We start from the raw sequence: 20167 nt of genomic DNA, 5'->3' as shown, positions 1-20167 counted from the left end.
GTGAAGTGACAGTCTACGCCAGGAAATACAGTGCAGGGATATGAGCAGTAAAGTAATAATACACAGTAACCGTTTAAGAGATCACAAGACAACTGAATATTAATTGTTAAATTAAGTGGCACAGGCTTGCTGTTCCTTGGAGTTTGTAGGAGATGCAGAATCTTGAGCTCCACCCTAGATCTACTGAATCAGAAGCTGCATCCTCGCAAGATCCTCTGATGATTTGTGTTGATCTCCGAGTCTGAGAAGCCAGAGTAGAAGTTGAGAGGACAGGTGACTGGTTTGGGCCAGAGTAATCTAGAAAGGTTTCTTAGAGATGAAGCTTGAGCTTCACCTGAAGAACAGGGGCAGCAGTGGGTATTTCTGTGGGAGAAAAGGGGATTTGAGTCACAGAAGTGTCCAGGTTCATGTGGCCCGTTGTACAGGACAGATGGGAGGGGATAATGGGATCACGGTATAGGGCCCTCAAGAACGTGGGTGGGGAAGTCATCTTGGGAAAGGAGAAGTGAGAACTTTCGCAAAGATCTAATTTTAAAGACTATTGTACATGTTTACAGGCTGCTTTTTATTGTTAGTGCAACTCTCAGCCGCATTAGGTTATTGAATCATAATTTGGTCATTTACTAACAGAAACAGAACTGAGAAACTACAGGAAAATGAATTCTTTCACATTTGACAGGTTTAATTATCCACAGTTGTAGGTGGAAGACGCTTAAAAAACAGAGCTGTATCGCTAAACCAGGACATTTAGCTAAGACCAAATTGTGGGCTAATTTGTGTATTTCAGTGATTTCCTCCAACAGTCTTCAAGTAACCTTGACTCTTGATGACTTTAGTAATTCCTATAAATTTTAGAAGTTTATTTTATATGGTTAAGCACAATCATCTTTGTCTTATACTTTTAGTTACTCCTTCCTTTTTTAATATTTGAAAATAAAATAAAATGAAAGGACATATTTTTGAATAGTTTTGAATGATTCCTCAGTTTAATGATTAAGACTAAAGCAAGAGAACATTGAGTTTCCTATTAAAAGCTGAATTACTGGGCGCCTGGGGGGCTCAGTGGGTTAAAGCCTCTGCCTTTGGCTCAGGTCATGGTCCCAGGGTCCTGGGATCGAGCCCTGCATCGGGCTCTCTGCTCAGCTGGGAGCCTGCCTCCCCCTCTCTCTCGGCCTGCCCCTCTGCCTACTTGTGATCTCTATCTGTCAAATAAATAAATCTTTAAAAAAAAAAAAAAAAGCTGAATCACTAACTCAGAGGAGGAGCCATGGCAAGCTCTTAAAACTGAAACTCTCAAAATTGTGATTTATTGGGGGATGTTTATGACACTTTCGAGAAAATATTAAAGTGTTATTTCAGTTGTTGGGAAATGTGGCTTTTTTTTTTTTTTTAAGGATTTATTTCCAAGTAATCTCTGTACCCAGCGTGGGGCTCAAACTCAGAACCCCGAGATCAAGAGTCACATGCTTCCCTGACTGAGTCAGCCAGGTGCCCCAGAGGGGGAATGTATTTTGAGTTACACTGTATCTTATATTGAGTTTCATTTTTAGTGTGTTTTCATATTCTTAAATTACTCAGATTCAACTTTGTAGAACATAGGTAATACAAAGGTAGGAACCATGCCTTTTCTTATTCATCACTGATCTCCAGTATTTAGTGTAGGTAGGGCCTTACATGGTTGATGGATGATTAAGAAATATAAAAAATTTTAATTTAAAAATATTGATTTTTTTGTCTGTCCTTGGAGATAATATATAACTGGTACAGTAAAAATGAGTTATAATTAGAAACTATTAGTACAGAAGTGGAAATTAGATGAATAATATAAAAACCAGTAATTTGGAAATAATTTTCCTCTTTCAAGTTGCAGGAATAAGAACAGAAACCGCCCAGTTTACCTATTAACATGTCACCCCATTCCCTTTATTATTTGCTCTTTCTCTTGAAGTTGCACACACTGTATTCCCTAAGAGTAGGAATATGTATCTGGGATCACAACATTATAGTTACAGGCTTCTGTAAAGCAAGCTTCAACCCCCGACCTCTTGCCCCAGACCACGCCCCCACCCCCCGCTGCCCTTCCAGAAGAGAAAACTAAAAGGCCAAAACGCTTAAGTGACTTACCCAAGTGTAAAGTTCCACGGTTTCTAAGTGGAAAACCCAGCCTGTTTTTCAAGTCAGGTGTTGGTCCCTGTCCCTAACATCACAGAAGAATTTTTTTTTCTCTTAACAAGTCCAATCATTTAGTAATATAATAATTAAAATTTGTAATTGTTCTTCTAAACCAGTTACAACCATCCCACAGAATAAAAGACTTGATCTTGGGAGGGATCTTTGTCACCATAATGTCCTTAACATTATATTTGGCAGTAAATAAGTCCTTAGAATAGTTATTGTTACATTGTTTTGCTTCTGCTTCTTAGTTTGTATAAATAAGAATGTTCTTGATTTTGAGTGTCTAGGTGTTTTTGTTTTGTCTTGTTTTGTTTTTAGATTTTTATTTGAGCAAGCGAGACAGAATATAAGCTGGGGGAGGAGGGGAGGAGCAGAGGGAGAAAGGAGAGAAGCCTCTCCCACCAACCATGGAGCCCCAAGTGGGTCTCAATCCCAAGACCCTCAGATCTTGACCTGAGCCTAAACTAAGAGTCTGTCCCTTGGCCAACGGCTTAATTGACTGAGCCAGCCAGGCGCCCTTGAGTGTCTACGTTTTAAGGGCTTTTAGGTTCCCTTGGTTTAAGTTTCGATATATCCTGCATTGAGGACAGATAGAGTAGTATTCCTTTAAAGTAAGAGAGGAGGCTGTTATTTACCAAAACTGTGTCTAACGAATGGTGACTGGGTTGCTGGTCTACAAAGAGCAGAGTCCGGAAGACATCACGAGGAATTCAAGTTCAAAGTCTAACTGTGGAGTAAACTTCTTTCCAGTCTTTATTTTTGGCATGTTTTTCCTCTGTGTCAGTATTTACCAAAGTGTGGTCTGTCCACCAAATGCATCAGAATTAGAATTGCTTGAAGTGCTTGTTAAAAATTGCAGATTCCTGGACCCCACCAAAGACATACTGAATCCAGATGTCTGGAGGTGAGGCCTGGTAGTCTGTATTTTATTTTAGTTTTGTATTTATTAAAGATTTTTTTATTTTAGAGGGAGAGAGAGAGAGAGAGTGTGTGTGTGTGTGTGTGTGTGTGTGTACACATGTACATGGGGGTGGGAGGGAGCAGGGAAGCCTGATACGGGACTAGATTCCAAGACCCTGGGATCATGAACTGAGCTGAAGGCAGACACTTAACGGACTGAGCCACCCAGATACCCCTGTCACTTTTGTTTCACGTTATTCATATGTTTGGGGTGGAAGACTTTTGTTTGCCTGCTTTTTTTTTTTGAAATGAAAGATTCATGTGCATAGTACAAATATCAAAAAGTTTGAAAGGGTTCTAAGCCCCTGTATTTGTTAACTCCTTCGGTTCCCCTCAGCAGTCCAACTAGGTAGGTCATCTTATTGTTGCCATTTCGTGGAAGAGGAAAACTGGGCCCAGAGAGGCTGAATCACTTTTTCAAAGTCACACAGCTAGGAAGTGGTGGCATTCTATGGGGGTGGCCCTTAGTTAACCACCTTCCTCTGCTGAGTCAAAATATATAAGGATGAACTAGATGAATACATGTGAAGAGCTTGTTTGGGGAGAGTAGAGCATTCCTTTTCAGTAAGGTAAATGTTTTATGTGGAGCTCAAACAGCCTAGCCTGCAGTTTCATCTAACCCTGGTCGCTGGGTATCCTCATGTCATTTCACACAAATCTGTTCTTCCGTAAATTGCATAGAAGCAAACCTGGAGAGTAGACTTAAGGGCCTGGTGGTACTGAACCAGAAAATGGTAGCATCTGAGGTCTTTCCCAAACCCTGCCGTTGGCTGTATTTTATTTACATCACTAGAGCTTGAGATATAGTAAATGCTCCACCATGTATCCTTTGGCTCCATTTGTGGGATTCGTTCCACAATTCTTTCCCCTTTCTTACTTTCTGGAAGAATAAAGTAGGGATTCTAATGACTAAGTACACGAACTGAAGAACGCATCGTTAGGCCTTGAGTTCTGTGCATGAAGCATCTTTATAGTCAAGTAACGTTTACTAAACTCTTACCATATGCCAGGAACTGTGTGTACACTAACTGATTTGACCCCCTAGTAATGTGGTGTAGGAAGTCAAGTTTCACAGATGTTAAGTAATTCATTGAAGATTACACATCTAATAAGTAATGAGGTCAGGATTCAAATCCTCTGAGTCTGATTCTCAGCCTTGTTTCCTGCATGCTCTGCAGAGCCCGTAGAAGGACGATGGCTTATTGAACCTGAGGACCTAGCATGGACCTAGCATGTGGTTAGGAAAAACTGAAGAAATGAGTAATAGAAAGGAGGTGATTTTGCCCATTTATCATGTTGTTTTGAGACTTTTTTTTTTTTTTTTTTTTTAAAGATTTTATTATTTATTTGATAGAGAACACAAGCAGACAGAGAGGCAGGCAGAGAGAGAGAGAGAGAGAGAGCAGGAAGCAGGCTCCCTGCCGAGCAGAGAGCCCAATGTGGGACTCGATCCCAGGACCCTGAGATCATGACCTGAGCCGAAGGCAGAGGCTTAACCCACTGAGCCACCCAGGCGCCCCGAGACTTTTAATCTAAGTCAACGCAAGCCATTTTGTGTATTCAGACAGCTAAGTGAAATAGGATCCGCACTAAAGGTAAATGAAGCCTTAAAGCTTTTAAGATTATTCTTTTGGTGGCATGTCGTTGTGTGCATATGTCACTAGAAAATGTGTCACGGAAGATAATTTGATGGTTAGGAGCCCATTTTTACGTTCAGGTCCCAGGCTTGTCTTTCTTACCCTAGTCAACCATCACCCCCACCATCAGTCCCTTAAACACAAAGAAATAGAGAGGAACGAAGTTCAAGCTCACCTTCTTGGGTGTTTTAAAATGACTGTTCTAGCAACTGATTAAACTAGGTTTTCCGAGTGAACCATTCCTTAATCCTGAATTAGTAAAACATTAAAATATTTATGGCATGTGCCACTGACCCCTCTTCAGCAAGGTAGGAGTTAATCTGGCAGTTTCTGATTAAATACCTGTATTAGGCAATTCAGGAATTACAACAGAGGCCTGGGGGGAGAAGGGTGAGGAACAGTGAGTGTGTAAGAGAAACCTCTGATAGCAAGTTAAACAAAACTACCACTTTTAGAAGAACAAAACCTAAATGAATGGGAAGATTCATCCTTTATCTGGAAATTGGCGATTATTTCTGTCAGTGGAATTCTTCAAGTTTTTGCTTTATTTGGGTTTTCTAATTTTGGGGAAAACATTATGGACATGTATGTTTTTTATATAATATGAAATCATAATATTTGAGCTATGTTTTCCAAGTTAAAATCTTGTCTAGTATGTGTATATTTATACTTGTAATTTGTGTCTATATATTTAAAACAGCTTTATTGAGATATGATTCATGTATCATATAATGCGTCCATTTAAAATGTATGGTTCAGTGATTTTTAGTGTATTTACAGAGCTGTGCAGCCATCACCACAGTCCAACGTTAGAACATTTTTAGCACTTCAGAAGAAATCCCTGTACTCGGTAGCAGTCATTCCCAAACCTTCTTCCTTCCTGTCCCACAAAAGCCCTAAGTAGGTAACTACTAATCTACTTTCTATCTCTGTGGATTTGCCCATTTTGGACATTTCATATAAATGGAATCATGTCCTATGATTTTATTTTCTGACCGGTTCCTTTTATTTAGCATACTTTTTCAAAATTCATCCAACTTCTAGCATGTATCAGAATACCTCATTGCTTTTTATTGCTGAATACTATTCCACTGTATGGATATACCACACTTTCTACATTTTTAATTTTGCTTTCTAAATTTAATATGTCTGAGAGACTTCTGCTTTTGGGAACGCAGAGTAGATGAGTTTTTTGTTTGTTTGTTTGTTTTTGCCCTGATCTATCACAGACTCAGAACTAGAGGAGTTGGCCGCTGGAAACACCAAAAGGGGCAGGGAACACTCTAACAGAAGTCCATGCTCTCTAGCCAGAGGACCAGGAAAGGGACAGCATAGGCTTAAGACAGAAGATTCAGACAGTAGCTGCTCTACTCTACACACCGCGGGGAAGAATGTGACTGTGCTCTGCCCCGGCCAGCAAAGGCCACATGGTTAGCCCAGACTTCACCGTCTGAGTGTGGTCTCTAGTTAACAGATCCTTTATTGATCGGCATTGGGTGGTCTCCAGTGGTTGGCCGTTATACATGGAGCTTCAGTGTTCTTCTCTCTGGTGTCTTTGGGCATCTGTATAAATGTTTCTACAGAATAAATTTATACATGTGAAATTGTTGGATGAATAACACAAAGGAAGCCTTCAAAAATAACTGTTAGATTGATGACTTCAAACTATGGAAATACAGAGGAAGTTTGGTATTTTCAGTCAACTTTTTCTCTGTGTAGAGCAGGTCCCTTCTAGTCTATCTTCCAGCTCAGTGATTTTTTTTCCTCTGTCCCTTCCATTTGGCTGTTCAGCTGTGAGCTCATCCTCTGAGGTTTTTTTTTTTTTTTTTTTTTGTTATTTTATTGTGGAATTTCCTACTGGTTCTTCTTTACATCTTCTGTTTCTTTGCTGAGGCTTTTTTCTGTGTTTTCACTTGTTTCAAGCTGTTCATAATTTCTCATTAAGGCACTTTTACCATGGCTGCTTTAAAATCTTTATCAGCAAATTCTGACATCTCTGTCATCCTGAGGGCGACAGTACTGATTGCCGTTTTTCATTTAGTTTGCTATGGTTCTTGATATGACACGTGAGTTTTGATCAAAACTTCGACATTTTCATTCATACTATGTTAGGAGACTCTGGATCTTGTTTAAGCTTGGTTTAAACTTCTCTAACACTCAAAAAAGACTTCTCTGCCAGGGCTCTAGAGGAGGGTGGGTGGAGAGATGGGTGACAAGGACACTGCCTTGTTACAACCAGATAGAGAATGAATAGCTTGTGGCCTCCATTTATACCCCTGGGGTAGCTACTATTTCTGCTTGGCGGGGGTGGGGGTTCCAGTTCCCTACGTAGTCTCCATTGACGTTACCTCTGGTTGATCATGAACGTCCCGACTACTGTATTCTGGGCCTCCTCTGACACCCCACCCCCCCACCCCAACCCCCAGCGGGGAGGAAGGAATAAGTCTTCCTTTTACTGGCTAACAGGGTTGAAACATCTGGCTCCTTCCTTGGCCCTCTTGGATACCATGCTGGAGGGCACATTACAGCCTCCAGAGTGCTGATTGCATGGAATTGAGAATAAAATAATGTAGATCCTAACAAAGTTATATATAGTGTGATCACATTTTTAAGAGAGAAAATAGTACATACACAGAAAATAAAAATCTAGAAGATTAAGCAACTAGTGAATGGTTCAAAGGTTAGGAGAACTCTGACCTGCAAGGTTTCAGTTTTTAATTACTTTTAAAATAATGAGTGTACTGTTCGAAGCAGTAAAAAGCAAAGTTTTTTTTTTAAGGTAAACTTTTCTTAGACACTATTGTTAGATATACCTACATGTTAATTTTTGTTGTAATAAAAAACTGGATGTAGTATAAGGTATCCTGATTTTCAGGGTATGATGCTTTCCACTATGCCAGAATGTCCTCCTCAGTCGATTGTACCAATAGGTTATGTTCAACATAGTTCATACTGAAGAGCATGCTTTTGATCCTTTACCTGGAATGGAATTTCATCGAAATGTTGAAATGGAACTTTATTATGACAACATTCAGTAAAGGAGGAAGTTTTTTGATTTATGACTTCTGGAGATCTGAATCTTTCCAGTTTCACTACACTTGATGAAAACATTATCTGGTTATTACCTCTCAATCTTCTCATGGTATTAAAAGTTCAGAAAAACAGAAAAAGTTCAGAAAAAACTTATTTGAATTGTCATGAGTTTTGGGAGTAGTTGATTAAAATAGCAGCTTTTCAGATCTATCTTGAAAAATGCCTACTTTTATTTGTGTGTGTGTAAAAGAATAGTTTTGTAGGGAGTATGAGATGTGCAACAAGCTTTGGATATGCCTGAGAGACTAGCAAATTGGTAAAATTTGCTAGAAAATTATAGGCAAGGGGGGGGTGAAAGGAAAGGGGCCATTTGCATCTGGACTAAGTCTTTTTTTTTTTTTTTTAAAGATGTTATTTTATTTATCTGACAGAGAGAGAGAGAGAGAGATCACAAGCAGGCAGAGAGGCAGGCAGAGAGAGAGGAGGAAGCAGGGTCCCCGCTGAGCAGAGAGCCCGATGCGGGGCTCGATCCCAGAACCCCGGGATCATGACCTGAGCCGAAGGCAGAGGCTTTAACTCACTGAGCCACGCAGGCGCCCCGCATCCGGACTAACTCTTTTTTTTTTTTTTTTTTTTTTCCCCTCATTTTATTTATTTTTTCAGCGTAACAGTATTCATTCTTTTTGCACAACACCCAGTGCTCCATGCAAAACGTGCCCTCCCCATTACCCACCACCTGTTCCCCCAACCTCCCACCCCTGACCCTTCAAAACCCTCAGGTTGCCCCAACCTCCCACCCCTGACCCTTCAAAACCCTCAGGTTGTTTTTCAGAGTCCATAGTCTCTTATGGTTCGCTTCCCCTCCCCAATGTCCATAGCCCGCTCCCCCTCCCCCAATCCCACCTCCCCGCAGCAACCCCCAGTTTGTTTTGTGAGATTAAGAGTCATTTATGGTTTGTCTCCCTCCCAATCCCATCTTGTTTCATTTATTCTTCTCCTATCTCCTACCCCCCCATGTTGCTTCTCCATGTCCTCATATCAGGGAGATCATATGATAGTTGTCTTTCTCCGATTGACTTATTTCACTAAGCATGATACGCTCTAGTTCCATCCACGTCGTCGCAAATGGCAAGATTTCATTTCTTTTGATGGCTGCATAGTATTCCATTGTGTATATATACCACATCTTCTTTATCCATTCATCTGTTGATGGACATCTAGGTTCTTTCCATAGTCTGGCTATTGTAGACATTGCTGCTATAAACATTTGGGTACACGTGCCCCTTCGGATCACTATGTTTGTATCTTTAGGGTAAATACCCAGTAGTGCAATTGCTGGGTCATAGGGTAGTTCTATTTTCAACATTTTGAGGAACCTCCATGCTGTTTTCCAGAGTGGTTGCACCAGCTTGCATTCCCACCAACAGTGGAGGAGGGTTCCCCTTTCTCCACATCCTCTCCAGCATCTGTCATTTCCTGACTTGTTCATTTTAGCCATTCTGACTGGTGTGAGGTGATATCTCATTGTGGTTTTGATTTGTATTTCCCTGATGCCGAGTGACGTGGAGCACTTTTTCATGTGTCTGTTGGCCATCTGGATGTCTTCTTTGCAGAAATGTCTGTTCATGTCCTCTGCCCATTTCTTGATTGGATTGTTTGTTCTTTGGGTGTTGAGTTTGCTAAGTTCCTTATAGATTTTGGATACTAGCCCTTTATCTGATATGTCGTTTGCAAATATCTTCTCCCATTCTGTCAGTTGTCTTTTGGTTTTGTGAACTGTTTCCTTTGCTGTGCAAAAGCTTTTGATCTTGATGAAATCCCAACAGTTCATTTTTGCCCTTGCTTCCCTTGCCTTTGCCGTTGTTCCTAGGAAGATGTTGCTACGGCTGAGGTCGAAGAGGTTGCTGCCTGCATTCTCCTCAAGGATTTTGATGGATTCCTTTCTCACATTGAGGTCCTTCATCCATTTGGAGTCTATTTTTGTGTGTGGTGTAAGGAAGTGGTCCAATTTCATTTTTCTGCATGTGGCTGTCCAATTTTCCCAGCACCATTTATTGAAGAGGCTGTCTTTTTTCCATTGGACATTCTTTCCTGCTTTGTCGAAGATTAGTTGACCATAGAGTTGAGGGTCGATTTCTGGGCTCTCTATTCTGTTCCACTGGTCTATGTGTCTGTTTTTGTGCCAGTACCATGCTGTCTTGATGATGACAGCTTTGTAATAGAGCTTGAAGTCCGGAATTGTGATGCCACCAACTTTGGCTTTGTTCTTCAATATTCCTTTGGCTATTCGAGGTCTTTTCTGGTTCCATATAAATTTTAGGATTATTTGTTCCATTTCTTTGAAAAAAATGGATGGTATTTTGATAGGGATTGCATTAAATGTGTAGATTGCTTTAGGTAGCATAGACATTTTCACAATATTTATTCTTCCAATCCAGGAGCATGGAACATTTTTCCATTTTTTTGTGTCTTCCTCAATTTCTTTCATGAGTACTTTATAATTTTCTGTGTATAGATTCTTAGTCTCTTTGGTTAGGTTTATTCCTAGGTATCTTATAGTTTTGGGTACAATTGTAAATGGGATTGACTCCTTAATTTCTCTTTCTTCAGTCTTGTTGTTGGTGTACAGAAATGCAACTGATTTCTGTGCATTGATTTTATATCCTGACACTTTACTGAATTCCTGAACAAGTTCTAGCAGTTTTGGAGTGGAGTCTTTTGGGTTTTCCACATATAGTATCATATCATCTGCGAAGAGTGATAGTTTGACTTCTTCTTTACCAATTTGGATGCCTTTAATTTCTTTTTGTTGTCTGATTGCTGAGGCTAGGACTTCTAGTACTATGTTGAATAGCAGTGGTGATAATGGACATCCCTGCCGTGTTCCTGACCTTAACGGAAAAGCTTTCAGTTTTTCTCCATTGAGAATGATATTTGCGGTGGGTTTTTCATAGATGGCTTTGATAATATTGAGGTATGTGCCCTCTATCCCCACACTTTGAAGAGTTTTGATCAGGAAGGGATGCTGTACTTTGTCAAATGCTTTTTCAGCATCTATTGAGAGTATCATATGGTTCTTGTTCTTTCTTTTATTAATGTGTTCTATCACATTGATTGATTTGCGGATGTTGAACCAACCCTGCAGCCCTGGAATAAATCCCACTTGATCGTGGTGAATAATCCTTTTAATGTACTGTTGAATCCTATTGGCTAGTATTTTGGCGAGAATTTTTGCGTCTGTGTTCATCAAGGATATTGGTCTGTAGTTCTCTTTTTTGGTGGGATCCTTGTCTGGTTTTGGGATCAAGGTGATGCTGGCCTCATAAAATGAGTTTGGAAGTTTTCCTTCCATTTCTATTTTTTGGAACAGTTTCAGGAGAATAGGAATGAGTTCTTCTTTAAATGTTTGGTAGAATTCCCCTGGGAAGCCGTCTGGCCCTGGGCTTTTGTTTGTTTGGAGATTTTTGATGACTGTTTCAATCTCCTTACTGGTTATGGGCCTGTTCAGGTTTTCTATTTCTTCCTGGTTCAGTTGTGGTAGTTTATATGTCTCTAGGAATGCATCCATTTCTTCCAGATTGTCCAATTTGTTGGCGTAAAGTTGCTCATAGTATGTTCTTATAATTGTCTGTATTTCTTTGGTGTTAGTTGTGATCTCTCCTCTTTCATTCATGATTTTATTGATTTGGGTCCTTTCTCTTTTCTTTTTGATGAGTCTGGCCAGGGGTTTATCAATCTTATTGATTCTTTCAAAGAACCAGCTCCTAGTTTCATTGATTTTTTCTATTGTTTTTTTGGTTTCTATTTCATTGATTTCTGCTCTGATCTTTATGATTTCTCTTCTCCTGCTGGGTTTAGGGTTTCTTTCTTGTTCTTTCTCCAGCTCCTTTACGTGTAGGGTTAGGTTGTGTACTTGAGACCTTTCTTGTTTCTTGAGAAAGGCTTGTACCGCTATATATTTTCCTCTCAGGACTGCCTTTGCTGTGTCCCACAGATTTTGAACTGTTGTGTTTTCATTATCATTTGTTTCCATGAATTTTTTCAATTCTTCTTTAATTTCCTGGTTAACCCATTCATTCTTTAGAAGGATGCTGTTTAGTCTCCATGTATTAGGGTTCTTTCCAGCTTTCCTCTTGTGATTGAGTTCTAGCTTCAGAGCATTGTGGTCTGAAAATATGCAGGGAATGATCCTAATCTTTTGATACCGGTTGAGACCTGATTTGTGACCCAGGATGTGATCTATTCTGGAGAAGGTTCCATGTGCACTAGAGAAGAATGTGTATTCTGTTGCTTTGGGATGAAATGTTCTGAATATATCTGTGATGTCCATCTGGTCCAGTGTGTCATTTAAGGCCTTTATTTCCTTGTTGATCTTTTGCTTGGATGATCTGTCCATTTCAGTGAGGGGAGTGTTCAAGTCCCCTACTATTATTGTATTATTATTGATGTGTTTCTTTGATTTTGTTATTAATTGGTTGATATAGTTGGCTGCTCCCACGTTAGGGGCATAGATATTTAAAATGGTTAGATCTTCTTGTTGGACAGACCCTTTGAGTAGGATATAGTGTCCTTCCTCATCTCTTATTATAGTCTTTGGCTTAAAATCTAATTGATCTGATATAAGGATTGCCACTCCAGCTTTCTTCTGATGCCCATTAGCATGGTAAATTGTTTTCCACCCCCTCACTTTAAATCTGGAGGTGTCTTCGCGTCTAAAATGAGTTTCTTGTAGGCAACATACTGATGGGTTTTGTTTTTTTATCCATTCTGATACCCTGTGTCTTTTGATTGGGGCATTTAGCCCATTAACATTCAGGGTAACTATTGAGAGATATGAATTTAGTGCCATTAGTAGCCTGTAAGGTGACTGTTACTGTATATTGTCTCTGTACCTTTCTGATCTACTACTTTTAGGCTCTCTCTTTGCTTAGAGGACCCCTTTCAATATTTCCTGTAGAGCTGGTTTGGTGTTTGCAAATTCTTTCAGTTTTTGTTTGTCCTGGAAGCTTTTGATCTCTCCTTCTATTTTCAATGATAGCCTAGCTGGATAGAGTATTCTTGGCTGCATGTTTTTCTCGTTGAGTGCTCTGAATATATCATGCCAGCTCTTTCTGGCCTGCCAGGTCTCTGTGGATAAGTCTGCCGCCAATCTAATATTTTTACCATTGTATGTTACAGACTTCTTTTCTCGGGCTGCTTTCAGGATTTTCTCTTTGTCACTAAGACTTGTAAATTTTACTATTAGGTGACGGGGTGTGGATCTATTCTTGTTGACTTTGAGGGGGGTTCTCTGCATCTCCTGGATTTTGATGCTTGTTCCCTTTGCCATATTAGGGAAATTCTCTCCAATGATTCTCTCCAATAGACCTTCTGCTCCCCTCTCTGTTTCTTCTTCTTCTGGAATCCCAATTATTCTAATGTTGTTTCGTCTTATGGTGTCACTTATCTCTCGAATTCTCCCCTCATGGTCCAGTAGCTGTTTGTCCCTCTTTTGCTCGGCTTCCTTATTCTCTGTCATTTGGTCTTCTATATCACTAATTCTTTCTTCTGCCTCATTGATCCTAGCAGTGAGAGCCTCCATTTTTGATTGCACCTCATTAATAGCTTTTTTGATTTCAACTTGGTTAGATTTTAGTTCTTTAATTTCTCCAGAAAGGGCTTTAATATCTCCAGAGAGGGTTTCTCTAATATCTTCCATGCCTTTTTCGAGCCCGGCTAGAATGTTCAGAATCGTCATTCTGAACTCTTGATCTGACATATTACCCATGTCTGTGTTGATTAGGTCCCTAGCCTTCGGTACTGTCTCTTGTTCTTTTGTTTGTGGTGATTTTTTCCGCCTTGTCATTTTGTCCAGATAAGAGGATATGAAGGAGCAAATAAACTACTAAAAGGGTGGCAAAGACCCCGGAAAAATGCGCTGTAACCAAATGAGAAGAGACCCCAAATTGTGGGGGGGAGAAAGGGGATAAAACAGCTTCTGAAAAAAAAAGAAAAAAAAAAAAGAAAGAAAAAAATTTAAAAAATAAAACAAATTAAAAAATACAAAAAAGAAAGAAAAAATATATATATTTAGATGAACTAGTCAAAAAATGTTAAAAAAGAAAAGGGTAAAAGTTTTAAAAAATTTAGCAGAAGAAGAAAAAAGAAAAAAGAAAAAAAAATTGAAAAAAGAAAAAAAAAATTGAAAAAAGAAAAAAAAATTGAAGTAGCCGCAAGACTAAAGAATCATGGGGAGAAAGCCATGAGTTCCGTGCTTTGCTTTCTCCTCCTCTGGAATTGCTCTGCTGTCTTAGGAATTGAATCTGCTTTCTCCTTGATAGATGAAATTCGTTCTGGCTGGATATTTTGTTGATCTTCTGGGGGAGGGGCCTGTTGTAGTGACTCTCAAGTGTCTTTGCCCGAGGCGGGATTGCACCGCCCTTACCGGCGGCCGGACTAAGTAATTGGCTCGGGTTCGCTTTTGGGAGCTTCTGTTCCCTGAACGCTTTCCGTAGAGTTCCGGAGGACGGGAATGAAAATGGTGGCCTCCCAGTCTCCGGCCCGGAGGAGCCGAGAGCCTGGGGCCCCACTCCTCAGTGCGCCCCCAGAGGACAGCACCCAATCACTCCCGTATCCCCAGCCTCTAGCCGCGCTCGGAGCTCACCCAGCCCGCGACCAGTTCAAGGTAACCCCGAGCTGAGAGTTCAGTCCTCGGCTCTGTCTTGGCAGCCGGCTTCTCCGTTCTAATAGCTGCGAGCTCTCCGACACTCCGACACCCCCGATCCTTCTGTGACCCTGCGGGGCCTGGGGCCACGCTGGCCCCGCGTGGGCTTCACCCCGGTTTAGCCCCTGGAGCAATGTCCCTCAGTGGAACAGACTTTTAAAAGTCCTGATTTTGTGCTCCGTTCCTCCGCCGCTTGCCGGGAGCCGGCCCCTCCCCCCGCGGTCTATCTTCCCGTCGTTTTAGATTCACTTCTCCGCCAGTCCTACCTTTCAGAAAGTGGTTGATTTTCTGTTTCTAGAGTTGCTGTTCTTCTTCTCTTCGCTCTCCCGTTGGATTTGTAGGTGTTTGCAATGTTTAGATAAGCTATCGAGCTGATCTCCTGCTACCTGATGTAGTCTCAGGCTGCTACTTCTCCGCCATCTTGACTCCTGGATCCGGACTAACTCTTAATGTAGCATCCATGTCCCAAGATCCTTCTGTCTGAACTCCGGCGTAGGCTCTGCAGACTGTCGTAGGAAATGGTGGTGTGGTGATTTTGATCTGTAGCCCGTCACAGTTTTTCTCCAGCTTGCCTTGGGTTTAATGTCTTTCCAAGTGCCTGTATATAATATCTTTATTACAGATTCTTTACCAATATAATTTTTTAACACTGATGTGACAGCCATCTTGGGAAATTATGGTTCATTCTACAGATTAAACAAATGGAGTAGGACAGGGTGAGTCAGACTTGTTCTTTGTCTACCACCCTTTACTGCTTTTTCAGTAAGTCTGAAATTTGGTACATGTTTTCTTGTTGTTCTGTTTCTGCTGCTAAGCATGTTAATACCAGGAGGGGAAAACGAAACAAGAATGATAATAAGATTTGAGTATCTTTTTTTTTTTTTTTTAAAGATTTTATTTATTTATTTGACAGAGAGAGAGAGAGATCACAAGTAGGCAGAGAGGCAGGGGAAGCAGGCTCCCCACTGAGCAGAGAGCCCAATGCGGGGCTTGATCCCAGGACCCTGAGATCATGACCCGAGGTGAAGGCAGAGGCTTAACCCACTGAGCCATCCAGGCATCCCATAAGATTTGAGTATCTAAGGCCACAACCTTGAATAAAAATATTAATCATCAAGCTATATAGAAAGATAATATCTTAACTTTTTCTTATCTCTGATAAACTCGCTTGTATGTTATTCGTGTTCTAGGTGTTGGGATGGCCAGCATCTTCGACAAAGCAACTTTGAGTTCCAGTTACTCTGTACCATAGGATGACTTAGTACTACGAACTGACTTGTGCTTTGAAAAAGGACTCATCCTGACCTTCCCACCCCAGTGTCTCCCAGTGTGTAGAGCAAATGCTTTGCTTTGTGATCTCCTTGGGTGCCTGTAAGAAAACGAGGATTCCCAGGCCCCACCCAGGAATTCTTCTGAATCAGTATCTCCAGCTATAAGGCCCAGAGGATGGCCCAGAGATCCTCGTTTAAAATGCTTATTTAGGTTATTCTTAATCACATTAGAGTTTAAGCACTAGACCTTTAGGACGACAAGTTTCTTGCAAGTTGCAGTACTAGGAATTAATGTGGTTCATTCTGGCTACAGTTCTGTGTATGTTTCGTTTCTGGTAAAGAATGATTAAAAAAAGAAAAAAAATGAATTCAGTTGTAACTCTCTCATGCTCTCTGTTTAGGGTAGGGTTCTGGGATCCTCTTTTTATTATGCCCATGTATTTTGTTAGTTGTGTTATGTTGCATCAGGGAACTGCTTTTATTTATGTATTGTTTTACTCCACCCTGTTTCCCCATTAGTTTAGGAATTAGTAACTCTACTAATGTAGCATCTTACTGAAATGGCTTCTGAATATTTTGAGCATTACTTTAGGATCATAAGCAGAACTTGAGCCATGCATCTCTGAATGAGCTGTTGAAAGTTTATTCTTGGCTTTCTCCACGGACTTCGTGGTGGAGATGGCTGTGCTGCTCCGTAGCAAGTGTCAGAAGGTTCTCTTCCAGCGTGCTGGCTTGCTTTCCTGGCTCCTGCGCCCGGCTTCCCCTCTCCCTCCTTTGTAAACTGGTGGCATACGTGAGGGAAGCAAAGATCTGCCCCGCCCTGATTTTAGGAAAATTCTCTCTCATCATTGAGCTAGGGGAAGTTGTCAGCTGCTCCATTCATACTAAGTAGGGTTACAGATAGTTTTTTTAAATAAAGATATCTTGTTATTTTCTTGCTCCTTGAAGGAATGTGTAAAACAGGATCTGGGATTTTATAATGAATATTTTTTTTAAATGGGTGGGGGTTGGTGATTACTTTTATTAACTCTTTGGAAACCTGCAAGTTTTCTCCTTTATAATGCCCTATTTAAAAAAAAAATACCGTCTCACAGAACAGGAAATGACTTAACATTTCATAAAATTAATTAAAAAGGCAAATTAAAAAATTCAGTGGAATTAGCCACGTTTAAGCACTCATTAGCTGTACGTCATAAATGACTACTGTATTTGGTCAGTGGTAGTACAGATCGTTTCTACCATTGCAGGAAGTTCTCTAGGACCGTGCTGTAGTAGAGTGGCCATTTTTAAGAAGGTGGGAGAGGCGGGGCGTGCAAATAAAAGAGCAGAATAAGAGACCCGAGTTTCCACCCTTCCTTCTACGGTGCAATTTCTGTTTTCTCGAACCCTTGCGTATAAGTCAGAAAAAGGTCTATCGTTTTGAGTATCACCACCTTGACCCTGTTCTCCAATGTTGATTTCTCTTTCCCAGGCTGGCAGTGATGGTGAAAGCATAGGAAACTGCCCCTTTTCCCAGAGGCTCTTCATGATTCTTTGGCTCAAAGGAGTTGTATTTAGTGTCACAACTGTGGACCTGAAGAGGTAAGACTTCGCTGCAGTTTGAAATCAACTTGAGTTGAGTATATACTGTTTTCAGTTTGATTCTCTCCCCATTCCTCACTTTGCGTGTGAATGTTTTCTAAAGGAAATAAATATATTTATTAACGTTGAGCTGATTTGTGGACAAATTTAACTTGTATAAATACTATGGATAACTCACAGTGTCAGTAAGTTGCGTTTACTAGCCACTCAGTATTTTTAAGAACGTATTGTTTGTTTACCTTTCATTTCAAGAGCCACACCAGGAGCTAAGTTTTAGTGAGGATTCAGGGACAGTTTTGACTTTCCAGTGTAAACGTGGAGCTCTGAAGAACTTTCTAAGCAGACAGCTTATTGGTTTAGAATGTCCCAAACACACGGTGTGTATAATCTGGATCCTTGAAGACAAGAGTGGGGTTTTACGAGGATGAATGCTGCTCTGGTCTGTTTGATTTATTCTGCTTTTCAGGGAATAATGGGAATTTTCTGTAATACGATTTTAACCATATTTGGTTAAATATATTGTAAAATAAGAGTGGTTATCTGTGGCCCTGTGATTGGACATGCTAGTTGAAGAGTTGTCTCTGTCTCTCCACAGACCAGAGTGGAGAGGGCTGAGAAGAGCCCTGATAAAGCGTAAGCTCTCCCTTTACTCAGGAGCTTCTGTTTTTCCTTAGCAAACAGGTTTGAGGTGAAGGACGTTCATACTTAGGGAAAAAGACACTTAAATCAAGGGTTAGGAGCAGTTAGACTAACAGAAAATCTAGGATTGGGCAGTGGTGAAATGTATTCCTCTTGACACAAAGGCAGCAATATGGTTTGTTGCTTTTTATTTTAAGCGAGTCAGTCATGACCAGTGTCCAGGAAAGACTGTGGACGGGCTGTCACATGATGCGTGGTGGAATTCATGTGTGTGATCGCTCCGGGTGTCACCAAGCGAGTTATCTGGGAGCTGTCATCCCGTTCCTGGTCCTCAGCGGGCATTCCCTGGACTTCTGTCAGTTCCTTACTCTTTACTCTTTACTTACTGCTGGTGCACTTCTTTGAGATTTTTGGAGACTTAAGGTCTGTTTATTGAAAATGAGCCGTGGAGTCTTCCAGGAACCCCTTCAGTTATGTACGGGAATGCAGAGGTAAGCGTCTGGGGATAGTGAGAGCTCAAACTGCAGACTCTTTCAGGGATTTACCTACTTCATTTTGGACAGAGCTGCTGTAAGAATGAAGTAGTTCATGCAGTTAGCCTTCTATTACTGTTTTTTTCTCCTTTCGTGCACTCAAAAAGGAAGTTTCTCAATGTAACTTCCAAAAATAGACCATGCTACCAGGCACACACCCTAACTGTGTCTTAAAATACATGGATTTCTCCCATTCCGTTTTTGGCTTAGAGCAAGTGAGTTGACTGCCACGCTTCGAGAAAGCCTTCTTTGAGCAGCTCAACACAGTGCTTGATTGTGGTCCCTACCGGTGATAGCGCCGTGAGCCAGGGACTCTGGTTCAGGAGAGGAAGTGGACTCAGAGTGGCTGTTTCCCTTTTCCTGTACAAACTCCTGAAGACGTTATTTCTTTATGTCGGTTGATCTTTGAGGACTTAACAAGTTCCAGAGTAATACACCTACGTGTAAAAAGTGACCCATGGAAGGCAGGATGAAAGATTCAGGGCTTCCTAATTAGTCAGTATTACCATCCAAAGAAGATGTCTGTTTATTTTCTAGGACTTGGTATAAAATCAACAGAAAACACAATTGGAGCCTATACTGGGTTTCTCTAGAAATCTTAGGTCACTGGTGCCTCTAAAACATGCTTCCCGAGGGCCAGGGAAAGTGCAGAAGTAGTACATGACCATGAATCCCCTCAGCCCCAGGCCCCGGCCATCCGCTTCCCCCTCGCCGATACCACTGCATTTCAGTTTGGCCTTTATCCTTCCGGACCTTTTCTATGAACTTAGACACTTAGAGTCTTGAGTAAGATTTCAGGAGAGTGAACATGGGCTCAAAAAACTGTTGCAAGGTAAAGTCACAGAGGAGTAAAACACTCTGTAGTCAAAAAGTGCCGTTCAAAATCTTAATGTTAAAACTTTAGGTATGACTGTTCTTCTAAAACTGTGGGGGAGGAAATGCCTCTAGTGCTTATTTTCTTGCCTTTCCCAGTAATTGCTAATTCCTTGCTGAAGAGGACTGATCACAGAACTAACCGTTGGTGGAAAGCAGTAAGACTCGATCGCGAGCTATTTAGAGGCCCACTCTGTGCTCTGAGAAAATTATCATTACATGACATTTCATCCATCAGAACAAGCTACTTTCCAGTTTTGGCACCATGTGACACGTTCTCTTTGAATGGCAGTTGGTGTTAATGGCTCTGCTGGTGATACTCCTGTGCCCCTGCGAGGCTCGGCACAGCCTCCTGTTGCTTGCCTGCCAGCGCTGCCTTCATGCTTTGGGGGGAGTCATTTCTAAACCTCATTTTCTGTTCACATCGCAGTTGTATGACAGAACTTGTAGATTAAAAAAAAAAAAAGTGCCCAGGTTGTAGAAGGATTTTAGGCTTACATCAACCACCATTTAAGCAAAACCTTCAAGTAAATATAAATGAAAATATTAAAATATGGGGGCATATTTAGAGATGTTATCACGTGTCATCAAATGGGAGCAGTGGAGGAGGGAAAGAGACCTGGTTCTGGGAGAGAGCCCTGTCACTGGTTTCCCTAGGACACTGGGCAGGACGCCTCATCTTTGGAGGTCAGTTATTTCATTTTTAAATTCATGAAAAAGGAAGGAAGACATTAACATATCTTCTTCTTCAGTGTTTACTAT

The 20167-nt window shown here is 40.9% G+C and overlaps 1 protein-coding gene across 1 annotated transcript in view; it reads left to right on the top strand.

Annotated features, from left to right (window-relative positions):
* CLIC4 (chloride intracellular channel 4) overlaps positions 1–20167 on the top strand; it is a 75080-nt gene that overhangs the window by 23851 nt on the left and 31062 nt on the right. Inside the window, exon 2 of the mRNA XM_046018531.1 lies at positions 17251–17360. Coding sequence (XP_045874487.1) covers positions 17251–17360 — 110 coding nt within the window. The remainder of the gene's footprint in view (positions 1–17250; positions 17361–20167) is intronic.

Source organism: Meles meles, chromosome 1, assembly GCF_922984935.1.
Source record: "Meles meles chromosome 1, mMelMel3.1 paternal haplotype, whole genome shotgun sequence".
NCBI lineage: Eukaryota > Metazoa > Chordata > Mammalia > Carnivora > Mustelidae > Meles > Meles meles.
The sequence above is the reverse complement of the archived record's forward strand: the minus strand, read 5'-3'. Positions and strand labels throughout refer to the sequence as shown.